We start from the raw sequence: 24,665 nt of genomic DNA on the forward strand, positions 1-24,665 counted from the left end.
AATTTTGTTTTTTTCATTTGTTATAACACAAATTTCAGTAATAAATTGAAGTTTTGTTGGTGGGTGCAACCTTCTTTACTCCATGCTCATGGTGTTCCTTATCGAAAGATTTATTGCGGTTGATTATCACCACCATTTCCCAATCCGGCCTTTGATTCAGGTGGGACCTATAAAGGCGAAGGAGGAGGAGGGAGAGAAAAAACACATAAAATATTACCAAATGATGGAAAATATATGTATGTGTATGCCATTAAGAACACAGAAAATCAGGCACATTGTTTTGTTTTTTTTTATTTTTTTTTGTAACATAAAAGAACAACATTAAGATATTTTGAAAAATATTTTTTGTTTTTTTTTTCTTGCTTAGTTTAGGTGAAAGTTGGAATGTGTTTTTGTATTATTTTGTTGCATTGTTTTATGTATGTTGGGCATTTTGAAACGAAAAAATCTGAAGCAGCATTTATATCAAGCAAAATTGTAGGCATATATGTTGTGTGTAAGTGTGTGTGTGTTAGTGTCACATTTATGCAAAACAAAATCTGTTACAATAACGAACAAATGCGTTTTCTGGTGAAATTGAATGCTCTCAGAAGATATATTAACAATTTTAGCAAATGTATTTGTTTGTAGCGGAAATAGTTTAATATTTTCTTAAAAATTGGAAAACATAATGGTGACTTTATTCCTGTTGTTAAAAACAGCGACATAAATAGTTATCATTAATAGGCTGATTTGTGTGTTAAAAATTAAAGACAATTAAAAAAACAAATATAAGATACAAAAATATTGTTCAACGAACCTCATATAGGCAGTTCAAATGTCCGTTTATAAATGTCAAACTAGATTCCCTAGGAGGGCAAAGAAGAGACTGACTAAAAATATACGTAGCTCGCGATTTAGGTGTCAATCAGTCTGTCATTATATTTTTTTATATATTTTAGAATTAATTTTTTTTATATGGAATTTAACTACCGAAAACTATCGTGGTCAAAGAGCGGTGAATCACCTCAAACGGTGGCCAAACCAGGACGGTTCTGCTATGCATTTGGTGGGAAGGGATTATTTATTATGAGTTGCTTTCATATGACCAAATTCTAAATTCTGATCTCTACTGTCAACAACTGGACCGTTTGAAGATAGCAATTTACCAGAAACGGTCAGAATTGGCCAACAGGAGGGGTGTCGTGTTCCACCAGGACAACGCTAGGCCACACACATATACAGTGACTCGCCTGAAACTTCAGGAGCTTGGTTGGGAAGTTTTAATTCAGTCCGGACTTGACACAAAGTGATTATCATCTTTTCTTGCATTGCAAAATTTCTTTAATAATACAAAATTGGCATCTACGGAGGATTGTGAAAATCTACTACTAGAGTTTTTTGCAAATAGAGAGCAGGACCTCTATGAGAGAGGCATTATGACGTTACCATTAAACAACAACAACAACCGTATGGGACCTTTATATTTTTGGGCAATTATAAACCCTTGTACCTCCAGTTATATCTTCAAATAATCCAGTTGCTAGTCCTCCGAAACGTCTTTAAATGTTGGTATTTTAAATCGTTAACTAATTTACGTTTGTCCACCTCATTGTGGCTTTTAAAACTCTTTGAAAATGCAACTTTAGGTCGAAAAAATTATACAACGATTCTAGGCCTACTTAGTTCCTTTAATAGTAGCTGGGGTCCTCTAAAATGTATTTAAATAATTCAAATTTCTTTTTCCCAAATAACGAATACCCAAAAGATCAAATGAAATTTAGCCATTAATTTTCCTGCCTATATTTTTATGCTCACATGTATATAAATCCCCCACACACACACATTTATACACAATCTGTGCCCATTTAAATTATAACACCTATAACATATAAAACAATGAAAGTATATATAAAAAAATAATATGAAAATAACACACACATAGATACACTCAGACAGACATACAAAAAATCGTACGTAAACGTTAGAGCAAACAACAACATTAATGCACATTGGATTTTTTCCTTAAAGCTTTTTTTTTTGTTAATTTTAATTTTTTGTTTTGGTTGAACGGAAATAAATAAATTTATTATCTTTAATTTGCTATACACAATTGTTGATGGTATTTGGTTGGGATACCTTTTTAAATTGGTGGTCGTGATGGTGGTGGTGTTGGTAGTTGATTGTGGTCACTTTGTTGTATACACAGTGGATTATTTTTATTATTTTTTTAAGTTCGGTAGGTGGTAGGTTGGTTGATTGGTTGGTGGTAATGTTAGTTGTTTGGTTTGTTTATTTTGGTTAGAAACTGTACATAAGGGTATGGTGCTCTTTTACGGGAACGTTACGTTACGCTACATCAAGGTTACGTTACGTTTACGAACATTAATTTATGTATAAAAGCTATGAAAGTCCAAAAAATCCGAGTAATCGGTTTGATTAGCCTGCTGCTGATCAAGCTATAAGGATTAATGGCGATTGACGATCGTTTGTGATTGATTGGTTGGTTGGTGTTACAGAGTGGTGGTGATAGTGGTCAAATGTGTGAGCGATTGTTGAACAAGTATTAGTAGTGGTTGTTGGATATAGTTGTAGTTGTTGTGAAGAGTGTTATTTGTTAGGCGAAGATATGAAAGAATTGAATATCGAAAAGAAATATTGATGTTGGAATAATATACAGAATATATAGAAAGAGCCGAATAGTTGAGAACAAATTAGGTTGTGTTCAAAAATTCTAATATTCGTACATAGAGGAGAAGAGAACAGAGTCATTAGCTTACCAATTTCTTAAAACACTCCTCATAGAAAGCAGTCATGGAACGATAAAGATGTCGTTTAACACCTGACAGCTGATGGCCCTCGTCGGGATAAATTTGTTGTTTATAGAGGACACCTTTATTGGTGAGAGCTCGCGCCAGCACCATCGACTGCTGCACATGGACATTGTCATCAGCGGTGCCATGAATCAAGAGGAATTGTTTGTCCCTTAAATTGTCCACATATTTGGAGAGATCACCTTCTTCGTAGCCCTTATAGTTGTCGGTGACATTGGGAAAACTTAAATATCGTTCGGCATAGGTGGAGTCTGAAAAATAATTTAAACATCGCTACCTATGTATATGATTTGCAGATTTTCATAGAAATTTTGGCTTACCATATAATTTCCAATTGGTCACCGGACTAACACTAATGCCACACTGGAAAATCGATTGAGTTCCCGCCAGGGCCAATGCTGCAGTATAACCACCATAACTCCAACCCCATACACCCATACGTCGACCATCTATGAAATGCAAATTATCCCTCAGATATTCACTAACCTCTAGTTGATCGGACACCTCAACGGTACCCAAACGTTTGTAGACTTCATGCAACAATTGATAGCCCTGGCCCGAGGAACCTCGTCCATCAATTTCTATGACTATGTAATCCTTGTTTCCCGCCAAATAGGTATTCCAATCCACATGCCATTTATCTGTCACCAATTGGGTACCAGGACCCGAATACACATGCAGTATGGTTGGATATTTGGTTATTTCGTCTTCCCTTAGCACTGGTGGCAAATAGAGCCTTACTTGGGCATGATAGCCTCCAGATATCATAACGGGGAATGTTTTGACTTGAGGCATGGCAGTTCGTGCCATTTTCTCCTTTAACCGGGTGTTATTTTGTATTGTCACCAGCAGTTCCAAGGGTAGACGTGGTTTAGCATTTCCATTGCTCTGACCATTGCTATTGGCGTTCTGTTCCGTTGTGCCAGAATTCAATATGTAAATACTTGAGGTGGGCACCACAGGACCCAAACAATCGATGAGAACAAATTTCGCCTGATAACTGGGTGGAAATTTGGCATTGTGATACAGACATTCACTGGCAGCCTCGGCAATTTTGGCCGCCTTTGGGTGTTTTTGTTCCAACGGTAATGCAGGACTTGCCACAGCTGGAGTTTCTTCGGAATTTTCCCAATCATCATCCCAGGCGGTAACCAATTTTGGTGGTGGCTTTGTGTGGGCCTCGTAATTATACGAACCATCGGCATTTTTGGGTGTCGGACAGGTTATACATTCGGGAGCAAACAAAGGTGAGCCATGGCGTGGCGGCACCGCTGATACTCTGTACAAATGTTGTTGGGAGGGTAATCTCTCTGGGATACCAAGGAAATAGCTAATGGAAAGGGAAATCATTTATTAACGACACGATAAAATGTTATGCTGACCTAGGGCTAAATACTAACATCCAGTTGTTAACTTGATCCCAATGCAGGAGTTGTTTCACCTCATACTGGCCATGTGTCAGGGGTAAGACACGCTTTTTGGCCACATTAACGTGCACGATATGACGGAAATATCCCGAATTGCCATCACGCAACGGTGATATGGAGATGTAGGATGTACCATCGGCAGCGAAAAGGGGAACAGAGACCGTATCGACCCAGCCACGACCATCACCGCTAACACGATGTGTCTGTGTAAACAAAAAAAAAAATAAATCAATTTTATATTCTGGCCGAACTATTATCGCCTTGATAATCATCGCAGCTATTATCAAGCACGACCCTATCGTTGTATTTAATGATTTCCCCCCCACCAAGGCGGTGGATGAGGGGTTAAGTAAACTTACCTCAACACACACAAACATGGGAGCTTTGCATACGCTTACAACGGAAATATTTTGTGGTCGATTTAGCCATACCACACTGATTTCGGATTCGCTAACCCAATTGGCGCTGGTGAAATAATACTCTCTGGTGGAGTTGGGGAAGCCATGATTGTATTAAAGAAAAATAAAAACAAATATTTTTTAAATATTATAGTAATGTTGTTGTAATAGCTCTAGTTTTGCTACTGAATGGTCTGAAGCGAGCCGTGGATATATATATTTTTTGTTTGTCTTTAGAAGGTGTAAACTTACTCATTTTGAAGTATATTTGGCGGCTGAACATCCCTGTGTAATTTTTCCGGATCTTTTAGATCAACCACTCGAAGTGTTATAGCTGGATTTTGAGTTCCAGGCTTGGGATATCTGAAAATATAAATTTTGAAAACTAAATGTAGTATTTAATAAATATTTAGGTGTTTTTAAAAAATCTAAATTTTAAAAGCCCACCCAATCCAGTATGACATTATAAAATAAGAAACAATAAACTGAAATATCGAAAATTATTAAAAAATGGTTCAGATCTTCGCAATACTACCGATATTGATATAGCGTCAAGAGTTTGAGATGTATTTCCGAACAAAATTCTTTGATATTTCACCCGATGTTTTTTGCTTGCTTTTGCTTTTGTCTTCTAATCTCTTGAGTCCAAGTGGTCCCAATTCGTTTCTTTCTCCTAATAAATTATCTATTACACTTGTTATCTTTTATTGAAAGCTTGTACATCCTGTTGTTCAGTTACAACAACTACACAACTGCTTAATGAATATTTAATGAAATTCCTTACAAGCTATGGCAGCTGTGTGGCATATGTAAACTTCCTCACCCACCTCTCATCTCCCTCTCGCGCTCTCTTCTATTCGGAAACCCTCGCTTACTTACCGCAATGAACGTATTTCCGGATATAAATTAGCATTTGGATGACTGCCAGCACCTGAAGAGGTGGTCGATGGACTGCGACCATTACTGCTGGTGGTCCCATACCAGGCGAAATGTTGTTCTTGTACCATCGAATCATTGAACGAGCCATACAACATCATATGGCCATCGTGTGATAGCCAAATTGCATTATTGGCATTTAGAATTTCTTCTACAGAAGGACATGGAAAAGAAGAAGGAAGGTTATTAGCAGGTAAATAAATCGAAAATGAAATGTAAACAAAATTAAGTTGATATTTAGGTCGGTTGGTTGGTATCAATTGATTATTTGACGGGTGGCTACTACATTTCTGGTCTAATAATAAAAAATACGAATATTTATCATCAAAAAGGGTTTAATTACACTGTGCGACACGAAAATTTTTCAGGGGTTCTAATGTACCAATTCTGTTTAGTTGGAGTCCCTGGATCACGAAAATACCTTTGGTTTTTCTGGGTCACTTCGAAAATTAATTTTATAACGGTAAATATAGAAAAAAACGTGGTTTCATGGATTTTCCATTTGAAACTTGAATAACTTATTTACTTTATAACGGATTTATATAATTCTTTTTTTCTTTCGAAGAGTACTATTTCTCCTTTCAAACAAGATATATATTTGGTAAATCGGTTGAGTATTGGCTGAGTTACAGCGGTTGAAATGTGGAAAAATACGCATAAAATGACAAAATTTATTTTTCTTCGGACTGTACGATGAAATTATGATATCAAGCCATATAAGTTTTATTATATTACGGGGAAGAAAATTAATTAGCTTTCGAAAATGATAAAAATCAAAAAAATCGGTTAAAAAATGGATGACTTATGCACATTTTTGTATTGATTCTATGCATATTCTCTAAAGAAACTATGGGTCTATCTCGTTTCCTTTTGCCTGTTACAAACATAACGGTTTTTAACAGGAAACGATACAGACCCATATTTCCTTTAGAGAATATCCATAGAATCAATACAAAAATGTGTATAAGTCATCCATTTTTTAACCGATTTTTTTGATTTTTATCATTTTCGAAAGCTAATTTAATTTTCTTCCCCGTAATATAATAAAACTTATATGGCTTGATATCATAATTTCATCGTACAGTCCGAAGAAAAATAAATTTTGTCATTTTATGCGTATTTTTTCACATTTCAACCGCTGTAACTCAGCCAATACTAAACCGATTTACCAAATATATATCTTGTTTGAAAGGAAAAATTGTACTCTTCGAAAGAAAAAAAGAATAATATAAATCCGTTATAAAGTAAATAAGTTATTCAAGTTTCAAATGGAAAATTCATGAAACCACGTTTTTCTCTATATTTACCGTTATAAAATTAATTTTCGAAGTGACCCAGAAAAACCAAAGGTATTTTCGTGATCCAGGGACTCCAACTAAACAGAATTGGTACATTAGAACCCCTGAAAAAATATTGTTTGTTATTTTGTAGCACAGTGTTATTAATTTTTAAGTATTCTCCTCTTTCAAAACAATTGTCGAAGCCACTTTTCACTCCCATTGAGACAGTTTGAATACATCATCGACTACCCATTTTTTGATGTGCGGGTATAAAAATATGTTATTGGGTGTCAGTAGCAACGCGCAATGTGAGAGAGAATTATGGTGAGAAGAGGAGAAACGTATTTTCAAAAAAAAAAAATAAAAATAAACTACGAAGGAATAAGAAAAACGTCAGCGTGAGCAAATCGGGATGTACAGGAGTCAGGATGAAGTCCGGAAATTTCACCAACAAGTTAAACACCATATCCTCATGTAGGGATGAAGAAGGCGACTTTGTGACAGACACAGATAGCGTGTTCAGGATCTGGTAGGGGCATTTTGCAAAGCTTCTGGTATCAAATAGTAACGGTGAAGAAGATATACGATTAGAGATCGCGATATAAATTGTATACCACCTAGCCATGATAAGCTCAGAATAGCAATTAATCGTCTGGAAGAATAAGGAAGCAACAGGTGCCGATGGATTACCAGCCGGACTATTCAAAGCCGGTGCTCAGACGCTGATCAGGAGCATGCACCAACTGATTAGTACAATTTGGCATGACGAACACATGCCGGACATCGATATAGTCACACGTATCGAGCTGCAGCGTCTACGTTGGCTAGCTCATGTTTTGAGAATGGATGAGGATTCCCCAGCTATATAAACTGTTTTGGAAAATAAAGGAAACCTTTTATTTCGTCACTACTGTCTAGCCTTTTTATTTCTTTATTATTCCATTTAGAGTGCTAATAGAGTTTGAAAAGTGTATGCCAACACAAACAGGAAATTCAATTTGAAATCAATTTTCTTAAGAGACAACTGTCAGCCACCGTCATGGGCAACAGTGCATTATTACTGTTGCAATCAGCATTCTAACCAACCACCCTGTAACCCAACAACCAACCAGACTGCCAGTCTGTAACCACATTATTTTGTCTTGCAACTTACCTTCATACAGCCAGTCGGGTATGCCATTGAAGACAACACCCGGTATGGCATCGCGAGTTATACGATGAACAAATTGTGACCGCGCCCCCTGGCAGTAGTAAATGTCGTAATTGTAAACTAGAACGATGGCATTGTTGTGGGGCGTAAAACGAGCGAAGTGCAAATAGGGCCATTCATCGTCACTGCCATCGATTTTCAATTTGATACTTTCACTGATGGTGATTGGGGGCAGGCAGGAGCAGGAACAACAGCAGCAGTCGCGGGAGCACGAGGCGACATTAAAACAGAAATAGAACGGAAAATAAATAGAGAACAGGGTCTGGGTTATAATGTAGTGTCTTTCGAGATTTCGCCAAGTGTGAAATTGCATAATAAAGTCAAGTCAAAAGGTAGTTAAGCTGTCAGTTCTGCTCTTTGGCTGGCATTGGGATAAATGCAAGCTGTATGTCAGCCAACATTTACCCATGAAAAGTTGAAAGCTTTCTTCGTCAAAGTGACAAAGTGTAACAAAATATTAATGTGATGTGGCATCAATAGCTTCTTTCATCCCGGGCACAAGGATGGTAATAATGATGGTCCACAACGTCATCTTCATCATTATTGTTAATACGAGGTTTGCAGCATCATCACCATCATCATTCAATCCTCGTTTAATTAAATTAACTGCCTTGTCACTTCATTTCATTCATTGCATGCTTGTTCTTGTAATTGATGAAGTTCTTTACATTGCCATTGTTGCTTTTGTTGTTGTTGCTACTCACCTCGTTTGAATGTCAAACAGTGTGTACTGAGCCAAAAATGAGTGACGGAATAATTTGATAACATTCTGCGACACCATCAAATATCGTTTATCCGCCGAAATGCTAAATGAATACGGCGCTAAAGTTTTCTATGTAGAAAAGAAAAAGAAAACACAAACAAAGGAGAGAGTGAGAAGAAGAAAATAGACACAGAAAGACCACAATGTGGCATAATCAGACATAAAGGATGCTTCTTTTGCCAAAAATAGGCAACTTAGTCAGTTGGTTGAAAACAAATACAATATTAATGATGATAATCATCATGGTGAGTAGTAGCATAATGAATTGAATAGAAAGATAATTGCTAAAAAAGAATGATATGGCTGGGGGTGAACGTGTATGTGTGTGTAGGAAGGCGGAAACTACAATACAAAATTAATAACAACAAAAATTGTGGGATAAAACCAGCATGTGTTTGACTAATTTATGCTAATGTTCGCAAGATAATGGAGGGATGATTTGATGTAAAATAAACTTATTAAAATAGCAAATAACTCCAACAATAGGGCGGCTTATTACATGACATGTCGATTTTATTGGAGGTTGATATAAAGGATGTTGTGAGGATTTTTTATGAAAAGAAAACGTGTTTGGCGTTTTAAGGATATATTTGTAAAATTCTCCCTAATTTCAGGATATTAGGTTATTTTGAATGATTGCTGTACATTGGTGCCAATGGTTACCAAAATAGGGATGCTTACTACATGACATGTCGAATTTATTGGAGTTGGATATTAATGATGTATTGGGAATTTTTCACGAAAAGAAATTATAATATTTGTTTTGTGGTAGAAATTAGGAATATATGAAAGATTGCTATTGCTTTGTGACAAGCAAGTCCTCGGAATCTAAAAAGTAAATGGCTCTCTTTTGAACACAAAAATTCAGTGTCGATATAAAAACATTTTCATTCTTTCTCGAAACAGTGTTTTACGAATGGCTGGCACTATAACTCCAAAACTGCCAGCCACTTAAAAATCTAAAAAAAATCTCGATCGAGAATGAAGGTCTCCTTAATATAAATTTACATATCTGCGATAAAAATGTTAACGAAATCGCATATTAATGATTTGACACAGAATTAAACACAAACTAAAACGCTGTTAGTCTACATTCCAAAGGAATTTATTGGTTTTTATGGAGATCGGTTTGAAGATAGATAGGTACTTTTAGTTATCCGGACATAAAATATTAGGTTAGGAAAAAATCCCATTATTTTCATATGAACTATACGACTTTATTTAACATGCTTCGGAATTCCCGATTTGGGTCATATATGCGTCTTTTGGGTGTATGATATGTTGTCATTTTAAAGGTAACTTCATAATGTCTCTCTCATAGAAGTCCTGGTTTCTATTTGCAAAAAACTCTATTTGTTTTTGTCCTCCCTAGATACCAATTTTTTATCATTACAGAAATTTTGCAATGCAAGAAAAAGATGATAATCAATTGGTGCCAAGTTCAAACTGTATAAGAAATGTGCATAAGAACTTTCCAACCAAGCTCCCAGCGGCCTCCTGTTGTCCAATTCTGGCCGTTTTTGGTCAAGTTCTATCTTCAAACGGTCCAGTTGTTGACAGTAGAGATCAGAATTTAGCGTGTGGCCGCATGGAAGCAACTCATAATGAATAATCCCATTCCAGTTCTTCCAATTGCATAGCAGAACCTTTCTGACCGTTAGTCCTGGTTTGGCCACCGTTTGAGGCGCTTCACCGTTATTGACCACGATCGTTTTCGCACAGGGTTATCGTATGTGATCAATTTCTCATCTCCAGCCAACATCCGTTTAAGAAATGGGTCAATCTCATTCCGTTTGGCCAAGGCTTCGCAGATGGAAATTCGATCAATATGTTATCAGTTATCTGATTAAAAAACATATTTGTTTTTATTTTTTTTGGAACCTACCTCTAGAGTCCAAATTGTCTACAACATATAAATACTCTAATAAATATTCATAAAGCTTGTTATGTTTCGCATCTTTATTTTTTATTTAATGATTTACCTTCGATAGTTTACTGTTTAATATTTCTGAGAATATTACTAGAATTGAAATTGCTTTTGGCAATGGTTTCATTTATTTCCCCTCCTCTACCCTCTCACATCTTTCTTTACATTGACAATGTGTAAAGGGAGCTATCATATTTTAATGAACGATTACCAAATAGCAAAAAATAACATGTTAAGGATGACATTTACGTGAGTGTGTGTACTCATGTGTGTATATGTGTTAGTGTACAATAAATAAAAAGAGAACAACTTTAACAAATGTTAAAAAGTTAAATTGAAAAAATATATATGTGTACATCCACATATATATAGTATAGTCATAAGAGTCGGAAGAAGTGTTCAAATATTTACTTACAAACTTTAAGGAAGGATGTCAAATATTGATGTCATCTCGAATGTGTGTATGTATTTGTGTTCGTACATGTACATGTATTTGAAATAAAATGGAAATATTCTGGAAAATGTGTATGAGAATGTTTGTGATGAAAACGTTTATAAACCTCATATTTGATTTATAAATTCTCAGCTTGGAGCGAAAAATTTGGCGTCTATCATTTGACAAGCTGTTGTTGTATACAATTTTTTGTAGTAAGTAAATTTTACTCCGATTTGATTTATTTCTGGATAAAGCAAAATTCGGATTCGATACGGTTGTTAATTTATTGTTTCTATATGAATATGGAGACTTCAATAACCTAAAATCTTTATATCTTTGTTATAAAATCTGATCATTCCTTGTTCTATTTATGTATAATTATGGTGATATTATTAAATAGTTCGTCATATATCCTATGCACAATGTCCCTTTTTCCCGATGTTGGACTTTGTTTAATAATTTATGAAGTCACCCAGTAAAAAATCTCCCTAACCTATATTCAGAAAATAAACTTTTCAATTTATTAAATATCCCATAAAATATCCATAACAACAAACATAAAAATTGAATTCAACATAAAGTAGAAAACAAGTCGTAAATATAAATAATACTTTTTTTAAGGAAAGTCATAAAAGAAGCTACAATGAACAGAACAGGACTTAATGGATGATGTTATGGGTATAAAATGATAAATATCTGTAATGGTGGGCATAGAAGTTGCGTTGGCACCGACTATGTTAGATCAATGCGTGTGAACACTGGGCGATGGTAATGGATTTTTGTTCCTCATGAAGATGAATGATAAAAAAATAAAATCAACTACAAGTCTAAGTGGCAATGACAAAGTCAAGTCGGGAAGTAACTTACAAATGTAACATTTGACATTAAGACACGTTCTGTTAGATTGGCAACATTCAAAAGACAAATGCGTCCCCAATGGTCCTGATAAAGGAATTCTTCTTCTGTTGAATGAAAACAAAAAATGGATAAACAAATGAATAATGAGTCCAAAGGTTTCATTCTGTGATAAATTATTATTGATTTAACGCTATATAGGTATAAGACAGATTTACACTTACCATTTATCCAGGTGCCATTGGATTTCTGAGGCATAAATGCGCCATCAACGATTTCCTGTAACTTGAGACGCTGGCCTTTGACTCTAGGACCCTCGTCGGGTGGGGTGAGCAGTACCTTGTATAAAAGCAAGAATTTTATATGATGTTTTCTATTCATAATCCACAAAAACAACACAAACAAATCAAAGAAATACAAACAAACAAAATAAAACAAAAAACACACACAAAGGAGAAGAAGTAGAATAACCCAGAAGACAGAACAACAATTTTCGACAACGCCAATTGTAAGACGGATAATAAAAAAGGATTAAGAAAAAGTTAGATACAAAAAAAAGAAGAAAGAAAGAAAGAAAGAATTGAAAATAAACAAAAACATAATGTAAGTGCCACACATCGATACGAAAGGATAAGCAACAAAATTAGATTCCCAAAAAAATAAAGAAGAATGTACACAGTAGGAATCCCAAACAAAAAGAAGTTCAAATGAAATCAAGTTTTTTGTTTAACCAATTTCAGAATTATATATCGTACATACATACAAACAAAAATGAAGAAGAAGACGAATAAAGAAAATGTTACACAAAAATGAAAACATTCACACAGGCAGAGATGACGACGCACACACAGACACACACATACGCAAAACCGGCAACCGGAAATAATTTAAGATTACACACGCACGCACACACACACATGTACAATTACAATTACATCCACATACAGAGTTACATTACAAAGAAACAACAAGAAAAAAGGAAAAAAGACAAAAAAGGCACACATAAAGTTTACGACCAAAAAGTAAAGGATTCTGTTTTGCTTATTTTTTAATCTTCATTTATACATATATTTTGATTAGGCTTTTTTCTCAAGTTTATTTATGTTTTCGACCGATCTTAATGTTGTGACACACGATTGACATGCAGTTATGTATGTCAAAACATTTCTTTTACGTTCGATATCCAATTCATTTTTTCTTAGTTGTTTGTTATTTTTTTTCTGGGGATTTTTCAGTGAGGGGTATTTGGGTTGTGTGGATTTTTCGTTGTGATTTTGAGACATTCCGTGACGGAAACCAAGGCTTGTGTATAGGGGGGAGGTGGTTTGTTGCAATGTGATGGGGATTTTCCAAAAATAAAAATAAACCATTGTTTGCCATACTCACCACAGATGTTACAATTAAAGCTAAAACTATTGTTATGACCAGCAAGGCAATAAGTATCCCACGCCAATTCCGTTGATTTGGATTACTGGAAACCAGCTGTTTTGGTGATGGATGCCAAGAGAAAAAAGGGAGGATAAAATAAAATTAAATTAGTTTAGTTGTAATTACAGTTTAATATTGTTAAATACAATTTATAATATAAAGGAAGAATAGTTATTTCCTAAGACTTTTCAGTCGTAGTATTGAGTAGCGATAAAATATTTCTGCAAGAAATTTTAACAATAATTTTTGAAAATTTGAAAGTAAAGGACTCTTTTGGGTTGTAAAAAGTTAATTGCGATTCTAATCCATATTTATTCTGGGAGGTTTTACAAAATGAAAAAAAAATTGTGAGAGAAAATGAATACAATTCAAACGTGCTGACATTGGATGTGACTATAGTTCATTGTGGCGATACAGATTTCTAAATCGGTGAGAAACCCTAAACATAGAAAGTTATCTTCTGTATATAGTTTCATCTGATTTCATGTATACCAATGACGCTACATAAATTTACAAGTCGACCAAATTGAGGCTGGAATAACATGTGACGAATCACCGGATTAGCTCCTTATATCCTTTACCAAACTGTGGTACAGGGTATTATATATTTGTGCATATGTTTGTAACAGGCAGACCCGCGGTCTGCAGAGATAGACCCGCAGAGATAGACCCGCGGTTCCATTTGAGAATATGCATAGTATCACTTTCTGAGTCGATTCTTGCATGTCCGTCTGTCCATGTTAAATTGTATACAAAGTGCAGGTCGCATTTATTATCCGAATGGGATGAAATTTGGCACAAATCATTTATTTGCCCCATAAAAGTAACCTATTGAAATGGGGGAAAATCGGTTCAGATTTAGATACATCTTCCATACATATGTTCGTCAGATGTTATATAAATGCTGTACCAAAGAGATAAAATTTATGTCTATTGGCACAAAATTTTGCTCGACGTAATAATGTTAGAATAGCCTAACGAGTGCCAAGTTTTCTAGAAATAGACACATCTAATGTCCTGTATAATGTTAGGGACTTGATGGGTCCTACACATATTTTCCAACCAATGTGATTTAATTAGTCATATTTCCATAGTTTCCATATTGATGTTCGACTGATTTTAGTTACAGCGAGGCCCAACTTAAAGTATTTACTTCGGAAAACCCTAGAGTTATTTTTGGGAATCTTCTCCATCCTCAAAGTGTGACTGTTTGGTTCAAGACTTCAAAAATAGAATTCGTGAGACCATTGGCGAAATAGGGTAGCCACTTTTCGATTTGGTGATACTACTTGTCTCTCAAAGTTAAAGCCTGACACTTATTTTGTTTGCTGTTAATAGCATTAAATATATTTATATTTATCATGTTATTGAAACAGAAATTAAATTTTTTCTAAAATTTTAAATAAAATATATCAATAATCATTAAAAGTAAGAGAGTAAATTGCCACATTTTAGTTCAAAGCATTTAAGGTCACTTCAATTGACTGTAGTTTAATTTCATTTATTTCAAAAGAGTGTAAATAATAAGTCGCTTAAAAAGTCCTTTAGTTTTTTTTTGCTTATTTGTCTTTATACACCCACTCTCACATACAACAGACAGACAGCATAAACGTTAGTGCCAGTCATCATCATCATCATCACATCAAAGACAACATTTTGCTTTCTAATGACCATTTTTTCGAGGATAATGGCGAACTAGCAGACCAATGACGGTTGTTTGGCCACTCCACTTTTACAGTTTAAGTACACCATTTTAGGCGGTTGTCTTTGTGCCAATGAGGAAATAAGTTAGGGGAGTGGGGAGGACTTAATAGTCTTTAAATTATATTTTTTATTTTATTTGAGATTATTAATAATGTCCTTTCAGAGAGGCAGAGGATGGAATAAAGTAATTTTTTTCTCATGGTTTTTTTTTTAATTATATTTAGGATAGTGGCAAAAAATTAGAGTTTTGTTATAAAGGTGGCTATAAACTAGTTATATATATGCCTAGAAATCTTAACTATGACTTATGCAACCAAATATCTAATTTTTGGTTGTGTTCATTTCCGCACTTAAGGTCAACGCTATCTAGCGATCTTTTTCTGTACTGTCCTGCTTCTCATATAAACGCATGTAAACTTTTTAATAAATATATTTTTTAATTGAATTGCATTGCATCCTTGTCATAGTTCCCCGCCATCCATGCTTGTTACAAGCGGAAACTTTTATCTTTCCTTTCTACGGCTTTCAAGGATATCAAACAATTGTTGGCTAGTTGTAGAACTTGAGAGGAAAAAAATTATTAACTGCATTTCATGCATACGAGTGCCTCTATTTGGTATCTCGCTCACCTACTCACTCACTCATGTGTAGTGGTTGTCAATGACATTGTCTTCTTGCTTTTGCCTAGTCGTTTTCGTTAAATGACAAAAAAATAACAACAACCAAACAACAAAAACGTAATCATAGCTTAGTAGTAGTACCAGCAGCAGCAGTTGTAGAAAAATATGAAGGACTTAAATGACAATTTCCTTCAAGGTCTTCCTTTTGCTGGCAGTCACAAACCCAAACACACTCACGTAGACACTCACACCCACCTAACAACAGTTTGCCAGAGGGCTAGTGCCCATCGACATATGTTGTGGAGGTTTCCAAGATGTGTCTTCTATTTCGTCCGTCTCTGGTCCTTGTGTTATTGTCTTCACAGTGAGTAGATGTCATCATGGCACTTGAGCCGTGTCATTACACAGCCACTTGATCGGTTTACTTACAACAGAAGTATACACGTGACAGAACGATGCCAGTTAACGGCATTGCACGAGATGACAATGACATATGTAGGTAACGGTGGGTGTGTGTGTGCGTGTGAGTTTGCCTTGTGGATGAAACGAAAGTGTTGTTTTTATTTTGTTGTCCTCGTTTAGTGCTTGTCTTTCTTTTTTGTTGTGAAAAGTGTGGGGGCTATTTTTTTCTGGCCGATTAGTGGACAGTATTTGGTTTCGAATGCGTTTAGTGGTATTTTTCGAATATCTTGATTTTCAGCACAATGAGTTTTCATTACAAGATCGTTTGCTGTCAATTGGTTCAAAGTAATACAAGGATAAGTGGAAACGTGATTTTAAATGGCATGTCTAATATTATTTTTCGGAAACAAAAACTTTGCAAAATATTTTTAAAAGATCACCTTCAAGCTGTCTTTAAAAAAGTTTTAAAAATCCACATCTAGGTTTGAATATATTTAATGATAGTTTCAAATCAAAGCCCGCCTATGTGTTTAAGTATTAAATCACGGCCTTTGTAATAGATATGCCAATATGCGGAACTTGAGAAATATATGTCACGTCTGTAATGAGTGGAGGTTGAGAAATGGATCTTAAGAAATGTTATTTAAATAAACCACGCCTATGGGCGTATCTAAAGAAATATTTCTCAAGTAGACAACGATTATGGGTGGGGGCAAATACAACAATACCTTCAAATGTTTTTGAAATTTTAACGGAACATTTTTGAATTAGTTTTCTGAAACACAACTCCTAATCTCGAAGTTATTGACCTTTTTACAGCTCTCCCAATTCTTGATTTTTTCAAAGCTCAAAAATAACTTTCTCTACAGCAAAATATTCAGAAAAATATTTTGGACTTCTTGAATACGTATTTTTTATTTTTTGAATCCTAGTTTAATCTTATTTAGTCGTCTCAACAGTTTGCGAATCGATTAATCGATTGTGGAACAGGTATGAGAATGGTATGTGCATGGCGTTTTTAATAGATCACAAATTTTATTTCGCCCGACTTCATATCAAATGTCCGCTAAAGATGATATGTCTGTTCTATCTATAGGATATTTTATATATTATCATCTCTTGTATGTACCCAAAGTGGTGAAGGGTATTATATAGTCGGCCTCGTCCGACTTTTGAACTATCCTTACTTCCTTTGTTTTGTTTTCAATATTGAAAAATATTTTTATTTGATTTTCAATTTAAATATCAAAAGATTACTGTGTTCTCTTGTTTTACAATTCCGAACACTCATTGTTTCATCCATCAGCATTATTTTCTCCTTGAATAGTTTATCATTCCTATTCAATTTAATTAAATCACAAATTTGCATTTTTCTTCAAGACTAGTTTACAAAATAGTTTTTAATAATGGGATTTTTTTTCTTCTTCTCAAAATAAAACATAAAAGATGTTTTTTTTTTCAAAAAAGAAACCATTTTGTATTCTCATTTAAATGACTTCCTTTTCAAAGAATTCAACTTTATGGCTTTTGTCTGTTGATTGTGTTGGTATGTGTGTGTATGTGCGTGTATTTGGTGTGGTAAGCGTATTGAATTTCGTTGGCAAATAAAACAACAGAAATATAAATAAACTTTAAAACTTGAAATGAAAACCACAAACACTTTGTGGTTTGTGAGCCAACCCAATAAGAAGAAGAGGAGAAAAACAGAGCTGCAAACGAGCGATTGCCATTGCCACAACACTACTACTACTAATCCATATTCTTGATGGTTTTGTTTTCCATGTGAAAGGGAAAAGAAGAACAAAAAACTTTTTGCCAGATTAAAATAACAGCTGGCAAAGTTTCATCTAACTCTACCCTTTGTATGGTATTACCAAAAAACCAAAGAGAACTTTTTTGTGAAGTGTTTGATATCAAAGGATTTGAAATTTTTTTTTTGAAACATATTTCAAGAGTGGTATGACATTGAAAGGGTTCATATGTTAACCACCGGGAAAGGATGAGCTATGATAAACGCCTCATCAATATCAAATATGCAAATAAAGACGAATTGTATGGGTGTAACAGTTAAGCCTTTGTTTGTCGGAAGAAAAGAAAATCCAAACAACAACAACATTGAAATATTACAAGGAATAGCAAAGAAATAAAATACAACTGGATTGAAAATTGCTGCCATTAAAAATAATCATTTATTTCAATTGAAATGCATGGTAGATATGGCGTATACTTAATATATCTCAATTAATATTATGTATACGCATGGAATAATATTTCCATAAAAATGCGTATTATTATTTTGTTGATAATGCGTATAATTATTATTTTTATTAAGTCAGGGATTTAATGAAATAAAAATTATGACAAATTACCAGAAATACAAGAAGTACAGGAAACAAACAAAACGAAAGCATAAGCAAATATTCTGCATTAGCTTAATGGCTTGTAAATTATCAAAGCCCAAGGACAAAGGACATTCAATGTTTTGTCGACAACGACAAGAGCAACAGCAACAACAAAGATATTATCATAATTTCTCTAATTACAATGGCAATTTTCTTTCTTGTTTTGCAAATATTTAAAACAAATTCATAATAATGAAATAGATTCTACTACAGTGAGAATGAAGGAGATGAAGAAAAAAAAGCAAATTGTATGATATAAAATATTTTAATAAGCATTTCATGGGAGGAATAGGAAAAGCCCAATGTTCCGGTGTTTTTCCTCTATACACATTTCACAAACGAATAGGAGAAAACACAACAAAGAGGATCCGATGATTTCTTCTCTATTACACAACCACTTTGATATGATTCAACTTTGATTTTGAAATGTGGATAATTTTCTAAGCTATTTAACATTTCATTTTACTATCCGCTTACATTTAAATTTATTTTTAAACGAATGAAATGAAAACAAGACTATAAAAATGTTTTCAGCTACATTTTTATGAATCATGAAGAATTTTCATTTTAGAAAATATAATAAAATGTTATCAGTGAAATGAAATCTTAACAACAAGAGAGATTCGAAATTTCAAGGAGGAAAAAAAATCAGATTTATTTCAAGCAATAAGTAGGAATTTGGCACACCCAAGACGTAATTTGGTCTTCATTTTGTTAAAAAACTTCATTATTAGTATTTTATGTTTAAATCAGGGTTGTGGACCTGCACGGGTTTATTTGGACTACAAATCCATCCTGCCACATTATTCTAGGAACAATACCTTACTGAAATTCTTGATTACACGAAACATTCATAAGCGGAAATCTTTTATTTTTTGATGACTACTTCGAAAGATATCTTTACATTCTTAGTTCCGATGTTAGAGATGCAAGACAGATTTCCAGGAGACTATTCCACCTCAAAATAAAATTTAATATTAGTGAGCGGAGCAGTATAGTCGGACTACGGAATTCTAACTTTCTGCGGTTCTATATTCTGATCCTGAGCAATATTTCGCATATTTGCACCCTCTTTCCCGATTATGTTGACCTATAATCGCTCCACTTTCGAACCCTGGCATATTTTCCAAATCTTGTTTTCCCGAGGTGAATATTTACGCCATAAAATAAAAATTTGGCCACTTTAGGTTTTGGTTGATTTAGCCCTTGGAATATTAGCCGATCATCATCTAAACAGCCGTTTGCACCCTTCTCAGCACCTCCGAAAATTACAGGCGTCGTCCTTGACAATAACCGGAACTTCATGTAAAATGTAAAAGTGGTCAGCGCGACATTTCCATCCTCTAGTGGTGTAAAATCACGTTTTTGGTTCAAGTCACCCCCTTAATTTTTGCCAATCATTACCAAAAACAATTGGGATCATCTTTGGCCAGAACTCATCCGTCATGCAGAATTTCGTGACGATTGGTCCATAACATTGGTTAGCATCGTGTTTACCAATGATAATGGACAAACGGACGGACGGACACACATGTCTAGATCGACTCAGGCAGTTGGGTATGACGATCAATATATTTCGACCAATATTTGGAAAATATAGTTTTGTAGTTTTTTAAAACCATAATTTGTCATACGTTGGACCTAAATTTGCTGGGTTTTGCAGTTACCTTGAATAATTGAAGAATGCGCAATAATATTTAAAAATAATACATTGTATAACCTATTTATTCGGTGCGTATGAGTATTGGCATAAAGTGCAGTGTTGAAAATGCAGAATCGGTACATTTTATATTTTTCCATATTGAAAGATAACATTTCACCAAAGTTTTTTTAATCTACATTATATGCATACATATCTTCCTCATGAACTCCTACATATTTCGTCACTCAAAATAATGACAATATTTTAGTGAAAATTGATTTGTGTCCCTTACAAATCTCCATGACTAAATTGAGGTTAAGTCATTACAATGAATTTCAAGTTTTGCTGTTCTGTTTTACCTCCTAATATTAAAAACAATAAATATTTAAAAAGACAACACTGAAAAATACTTAGTATAACATAATTCTTCGGTGCGTATGGGTCTTGACATAATGTATACGCAATTAGTCCAGTGTATGAAGTGCAGAATTGGTACATATTAATGTTTTCCATATTCAAATAAAACATTTCAGTTTAGTTTTTTTAAAATCTACATTATAGACATAAACATTTTCCTTGTGTTATGTCTACATATCTTCCTAAACCTCTAAAAAATATTCAAATATTTCATAATTCAAAATAATGACAATATTTTGGTGAAAATTGATTTTTGTCCTTTAAAATCTCCATGACTAAATTGAGGTTAAGTCATTACAATGAATTTCTAGTTTTGCTATTCCGTTTTCCCTCTTAATATTCAAAACAATAAACAAAAAAATGGAGAAAAAGACAAGACATGAAACGACTGTAAACAAAATTGTCAACATTTGTTTTATTGTTATTGGTTGGAACGAATTGCTTTCGTCAACAACAACAACAGCAAGAACATCAACTTCCAACCTCTGTAATCTGTGTGGCCGGCCATGTCCTCTTGGTGTCGTATGTATGTAAATTTTGTTTTGCTTTATTTTTTTATTGTACATAGATAACAAGTTTTATTAGAAATTATAGTGCCATGTTGGATTCCCTTTTCCTATACATTAACATGAATTGATTTTCTTGAGTAGGAGGAACCTTAAAAAATTTAAATGGTTTTGGTCATTTGTGGGTTGTTGTTTAAACTCAGTCAGAAGCAGTAAATTGTAGTTTCACTAAGACTTCCCATCAATTTTGTTGTTGTACATAAATATGAATTATTTGTTTGTGCAGACCTTGACGATGTTTTATTATCGCCATAATATGCCTTCCGGTAATTCGTTACGTTGATTGTTGTCTATCCAACCATTAATCCACCTGTCCGTGCCCAAAGGTGCTCAAGCATAAATAATATTGATGATGGCAATACAATTACCCGGAGGAGAACAAAAAACGCGAAGCCAAAAACTTCATTAGGCTAATGACGCCGTGTATTCAAATATTCGCCTTCTTACTCTTAGAATGTGCAAATACTTGTTGTTGTTTTTTATTTATTTTGTGTTTGTTTTGTACACAAAAACACCAGAAGCTCTTTACAAAATATTAATTAATCTTCTAGCTCCTCAATATGGCCCGGGGCCGTTTTTTCGAAATGAAATTAAATTGCCTTGAGTATCCTTGACAAATTATTGCGAAAAATAGTCCTTGGTTTGTAAATAAAACTAATGAAGAGTGTGTTTTTTTTATTAAATAAGCATTGTGGTTTTGAGGGGTTTCAATAATGTTTTAAGAAGTACATAAAAAGGGGGAGAGAACACTGAAGAATACTTATTAAACCAGTTTGGCCAAAATGTATACGACATATTCTGTTGTATATGTCGTATATATTGTGGAATTAATCATACGTCCATAGTTATGCATTGTTATTCAATTTAAAAGTCTACACGTCACTCTGAACATTTTGATAATGGCTTTTAGATGGTGTGAATATTATTATACGTCCCAATTTTATGTTTTTTTTTTACCAAGAAATTAAATTTGAATAAATAACCTTTTTTGTTGACATACTATTTTTTTAATATTTATGGGTCACAAGTGTTTCTCAGAATTTAAATGCTACAAATATTCATTATTTTCAAAATAAACCTAATGAAGAATATTTTTTTTTATAAATTTTATAGTGTTTTAAGAGTACTTCAATCCAATTTCTTAGAAAGTAATTCATAGTATCAAACATCCCTTTGGGGCGTATATAAGTTATATAATTCATTGGCCCATGACCACAATCTCATTAATTGAGAGATTTTCAATATAAATTCAAATTTTCAAATATCTTCATGATGCCTTTCATATTAAATTTTTATGTAATATATTTGATGAGGAAAATATGGCAAAAATAATAACAAGCTTAATGAATTATTTTTAGAATAAAGGAGTCTCTTAGTATATGTCTGTCGGTTGAAATCACGATATAGATCGCAATATTTCAAATAGAGCTTTGAAATTTAGCACTGGCATTGATATTACTCCTAGGATGTTTGATATTGCAAAGGGGTAATGGGGTCCACGATATTATAATAGCCACCATATAACATGAATGCCAAATATTCGGTACGTGGATTTTTGATACGTTTTCAACCGAAATAGCTGTATTTTGCAACGTTTGGTTTTCATTGGGTATCAAATCTTCCTACTTGAAATTATCGATATTGGTCCAGTTTTTAGGGTAGGCCCCTTATAACGGTAAATCCGATTTGTATATTGGGAGTTTAGATCAGTTTTTCAACAGAATCAGCTGAAATTTGGTAATTTTGATTTACTCCGGCTATCAGATCAACTTACGAGACATTATCAATAATGGCGTATGTTTTGGGGTAGTCCTCTTATAACAGAACCCCCCCAATATTCGGTATTTTGATGAAGGTGGGCACATGTTTCTACATAAATGGTTGTAATTTGTTAGCTTGGGTTGTGGTATGGTAGTATAAGTTCCTACTGAAAATTTTTAATATAGGTCCAGCTTTTAGGGAAGTCCCCATTGGGGTTTGGGGAATGTTTTTAAGCGAATTGGCTCCAATTTGACTTCTCAGGTTCTCGTTACGTGCCAAATATTCCTCCCAAATTAAGGTTTTTTTGGGGAGATTAGGCACGAGCTTCAACTAAATTAGCCTTAATTATATATTTTTTATTCTCATTGAATAGAAAATTTCCCCATCAAAAATGATCAAGATTGGTCAAATTTTCGGGTGCTATATTTGCTGGAAAACATGGCCAAAGCCCCATAACAGCAGAGTATCATATTTTTGAGGCTTGGACATGTTTTTTTCCTGCAAATTCGTTCTAATTTGATTTTTCAATTTCCTATGGGTTATCAGATTTTCCTACCAAATATCCTATTATTAAATGTTCCACTCCTTTTTCGATATTCGGTACTATCCCTATCGACTTAACGAATTTGAAAAAGCTTCGAAAATTTATGTTTTTCACTGATGTGTCATTTTGAGTATGATGTTGTTATTTTTTGGATTTTATATCAAAGTCAAATTTGTAGATCTTATTATTGCTGAAGAGTGAAAATCAATATTTCGAATAGTTCACGAGATAAGCATATACATTATTTAAAAATTAACCCCAAATTAATAATTATAAACCCAGCTAAGGGTTTTCTTCTACCATCATAAGCTTTCTGATTTGGCGGTACAAAATTATAGAAACTATCTGACAAACTTTAAGTATTTAAATTGGAGTTGTTTTAATTCTTATTTGGTCTGAATCCATGACATTATTACAACTTTAAATATAAAATAATTCCTCTATAAGGAAACAACAATTTTTTTGTGTAAAATTGAAGATGATTTTCCCACAATTTTGCATTCATTATATTTCGTTGAAATGCCTTCGCATTTGTCTTAATTTTTTTTTCTTTGTGGATCACAATTACACACACTACACCGTGGCCAAATGCAATTTTGTATTTTGCTGTTTTTATTCGTTTTGCTAATTTATTCCACCTTTCGTCATATTATCACCTTAATTTGCAAGCACTGCGAAAAAAATCATACCCAATTTACATATACACTCTCACTCACGGTGATCTATCTACGCGATTATACTTTGACATTTTATGCAAAAGTGCTTAAATAATAATTTACCTCATCATCGTAATTATCCTGTTCGGGCATGTCGTCTGTGTATTATTAAGTAAAGACGCGGGTACGGAGTGTAAAATTGTCTAGATGTTCTGGCAATAAAATTATTCAAATTGCCGCAACGTTCACGACGACGCAGAGTAGTAGCAGGGCCAAATAGTAAGCCAGGCAGTCAGACAGATAGACAATTTGCATATGTTGGTGCAAATATAAATCCTTAGATTCTTCTTCTAGTTGTTTTTTTCTTAGCTATTTTTTTCCTTTTTGTTGTGCCGTATTTTAATTGAAGTGAAAATTACACACAGTCAGACGCACCAACATGTAGAATAGTACAAACAGATATTTTTTTTGAGGGAGA

General features: G+C 33.9%; 2 protein-coding genes across 4 annotated transcripts in view; one reads left to right on the forward strand and one right to left on the reverse strand.

The window, feature by feature from the left end:
• Positions 1–24,665, forward strand: part of LOC133337840 (small ribosomal subunit protein eS21) — a 378,405-nt gene that overhangs the window by 241,305 nt on the left and 112,435 nt on the right. The window lies entirely within an intron of this gene.
• On the reverse strand, positions 18–24,392 carry LOC133337832 (venom dipeptidyl peptidase 4). The gene is made up of 13 exons (XM_061546034.1): positions 24,311–24,392; positions 13,432–13,527; positions 12,270–12,384; positions 12,058–12,152; positions 8,769–8,896; positions 8,008–8,219; positions 5,518–5,725; positions 4,891–5,001; positions 4,600–4,723; positions 4,214–4,443; positions 3,134–4,143; positions 2,760–3,064; positions 18–167 (listed from the first exon to the last, which is right to left on the reverse strand). The coding sequence occupies exons 1-13, from the start codon at positions 24,338–24,340 to the stop codon at positions 111–113; spliced, it is 2,721 nt and encodes a 906-aa protein (XP_061402018.1). The 5' UTR covers positions 24,341–24,392; the 3' UTR covers positions 18–110.

Source organism: Musca vetustissima, unplaced genomic scaffold (assembly GCF_032173495.1).
Source record: "Musca vetustissima isolate MV318-11 ecotype Yass unplaced genomic scaffold, APGP_CSIRO_Mvet_v1 utg320, whole genome shotgun sequence".
NCBI lineage: Eukaryota > Metazoa > Arthropoda > Insecta > Diptera > Muscidae > Musca > Musca vetustissima.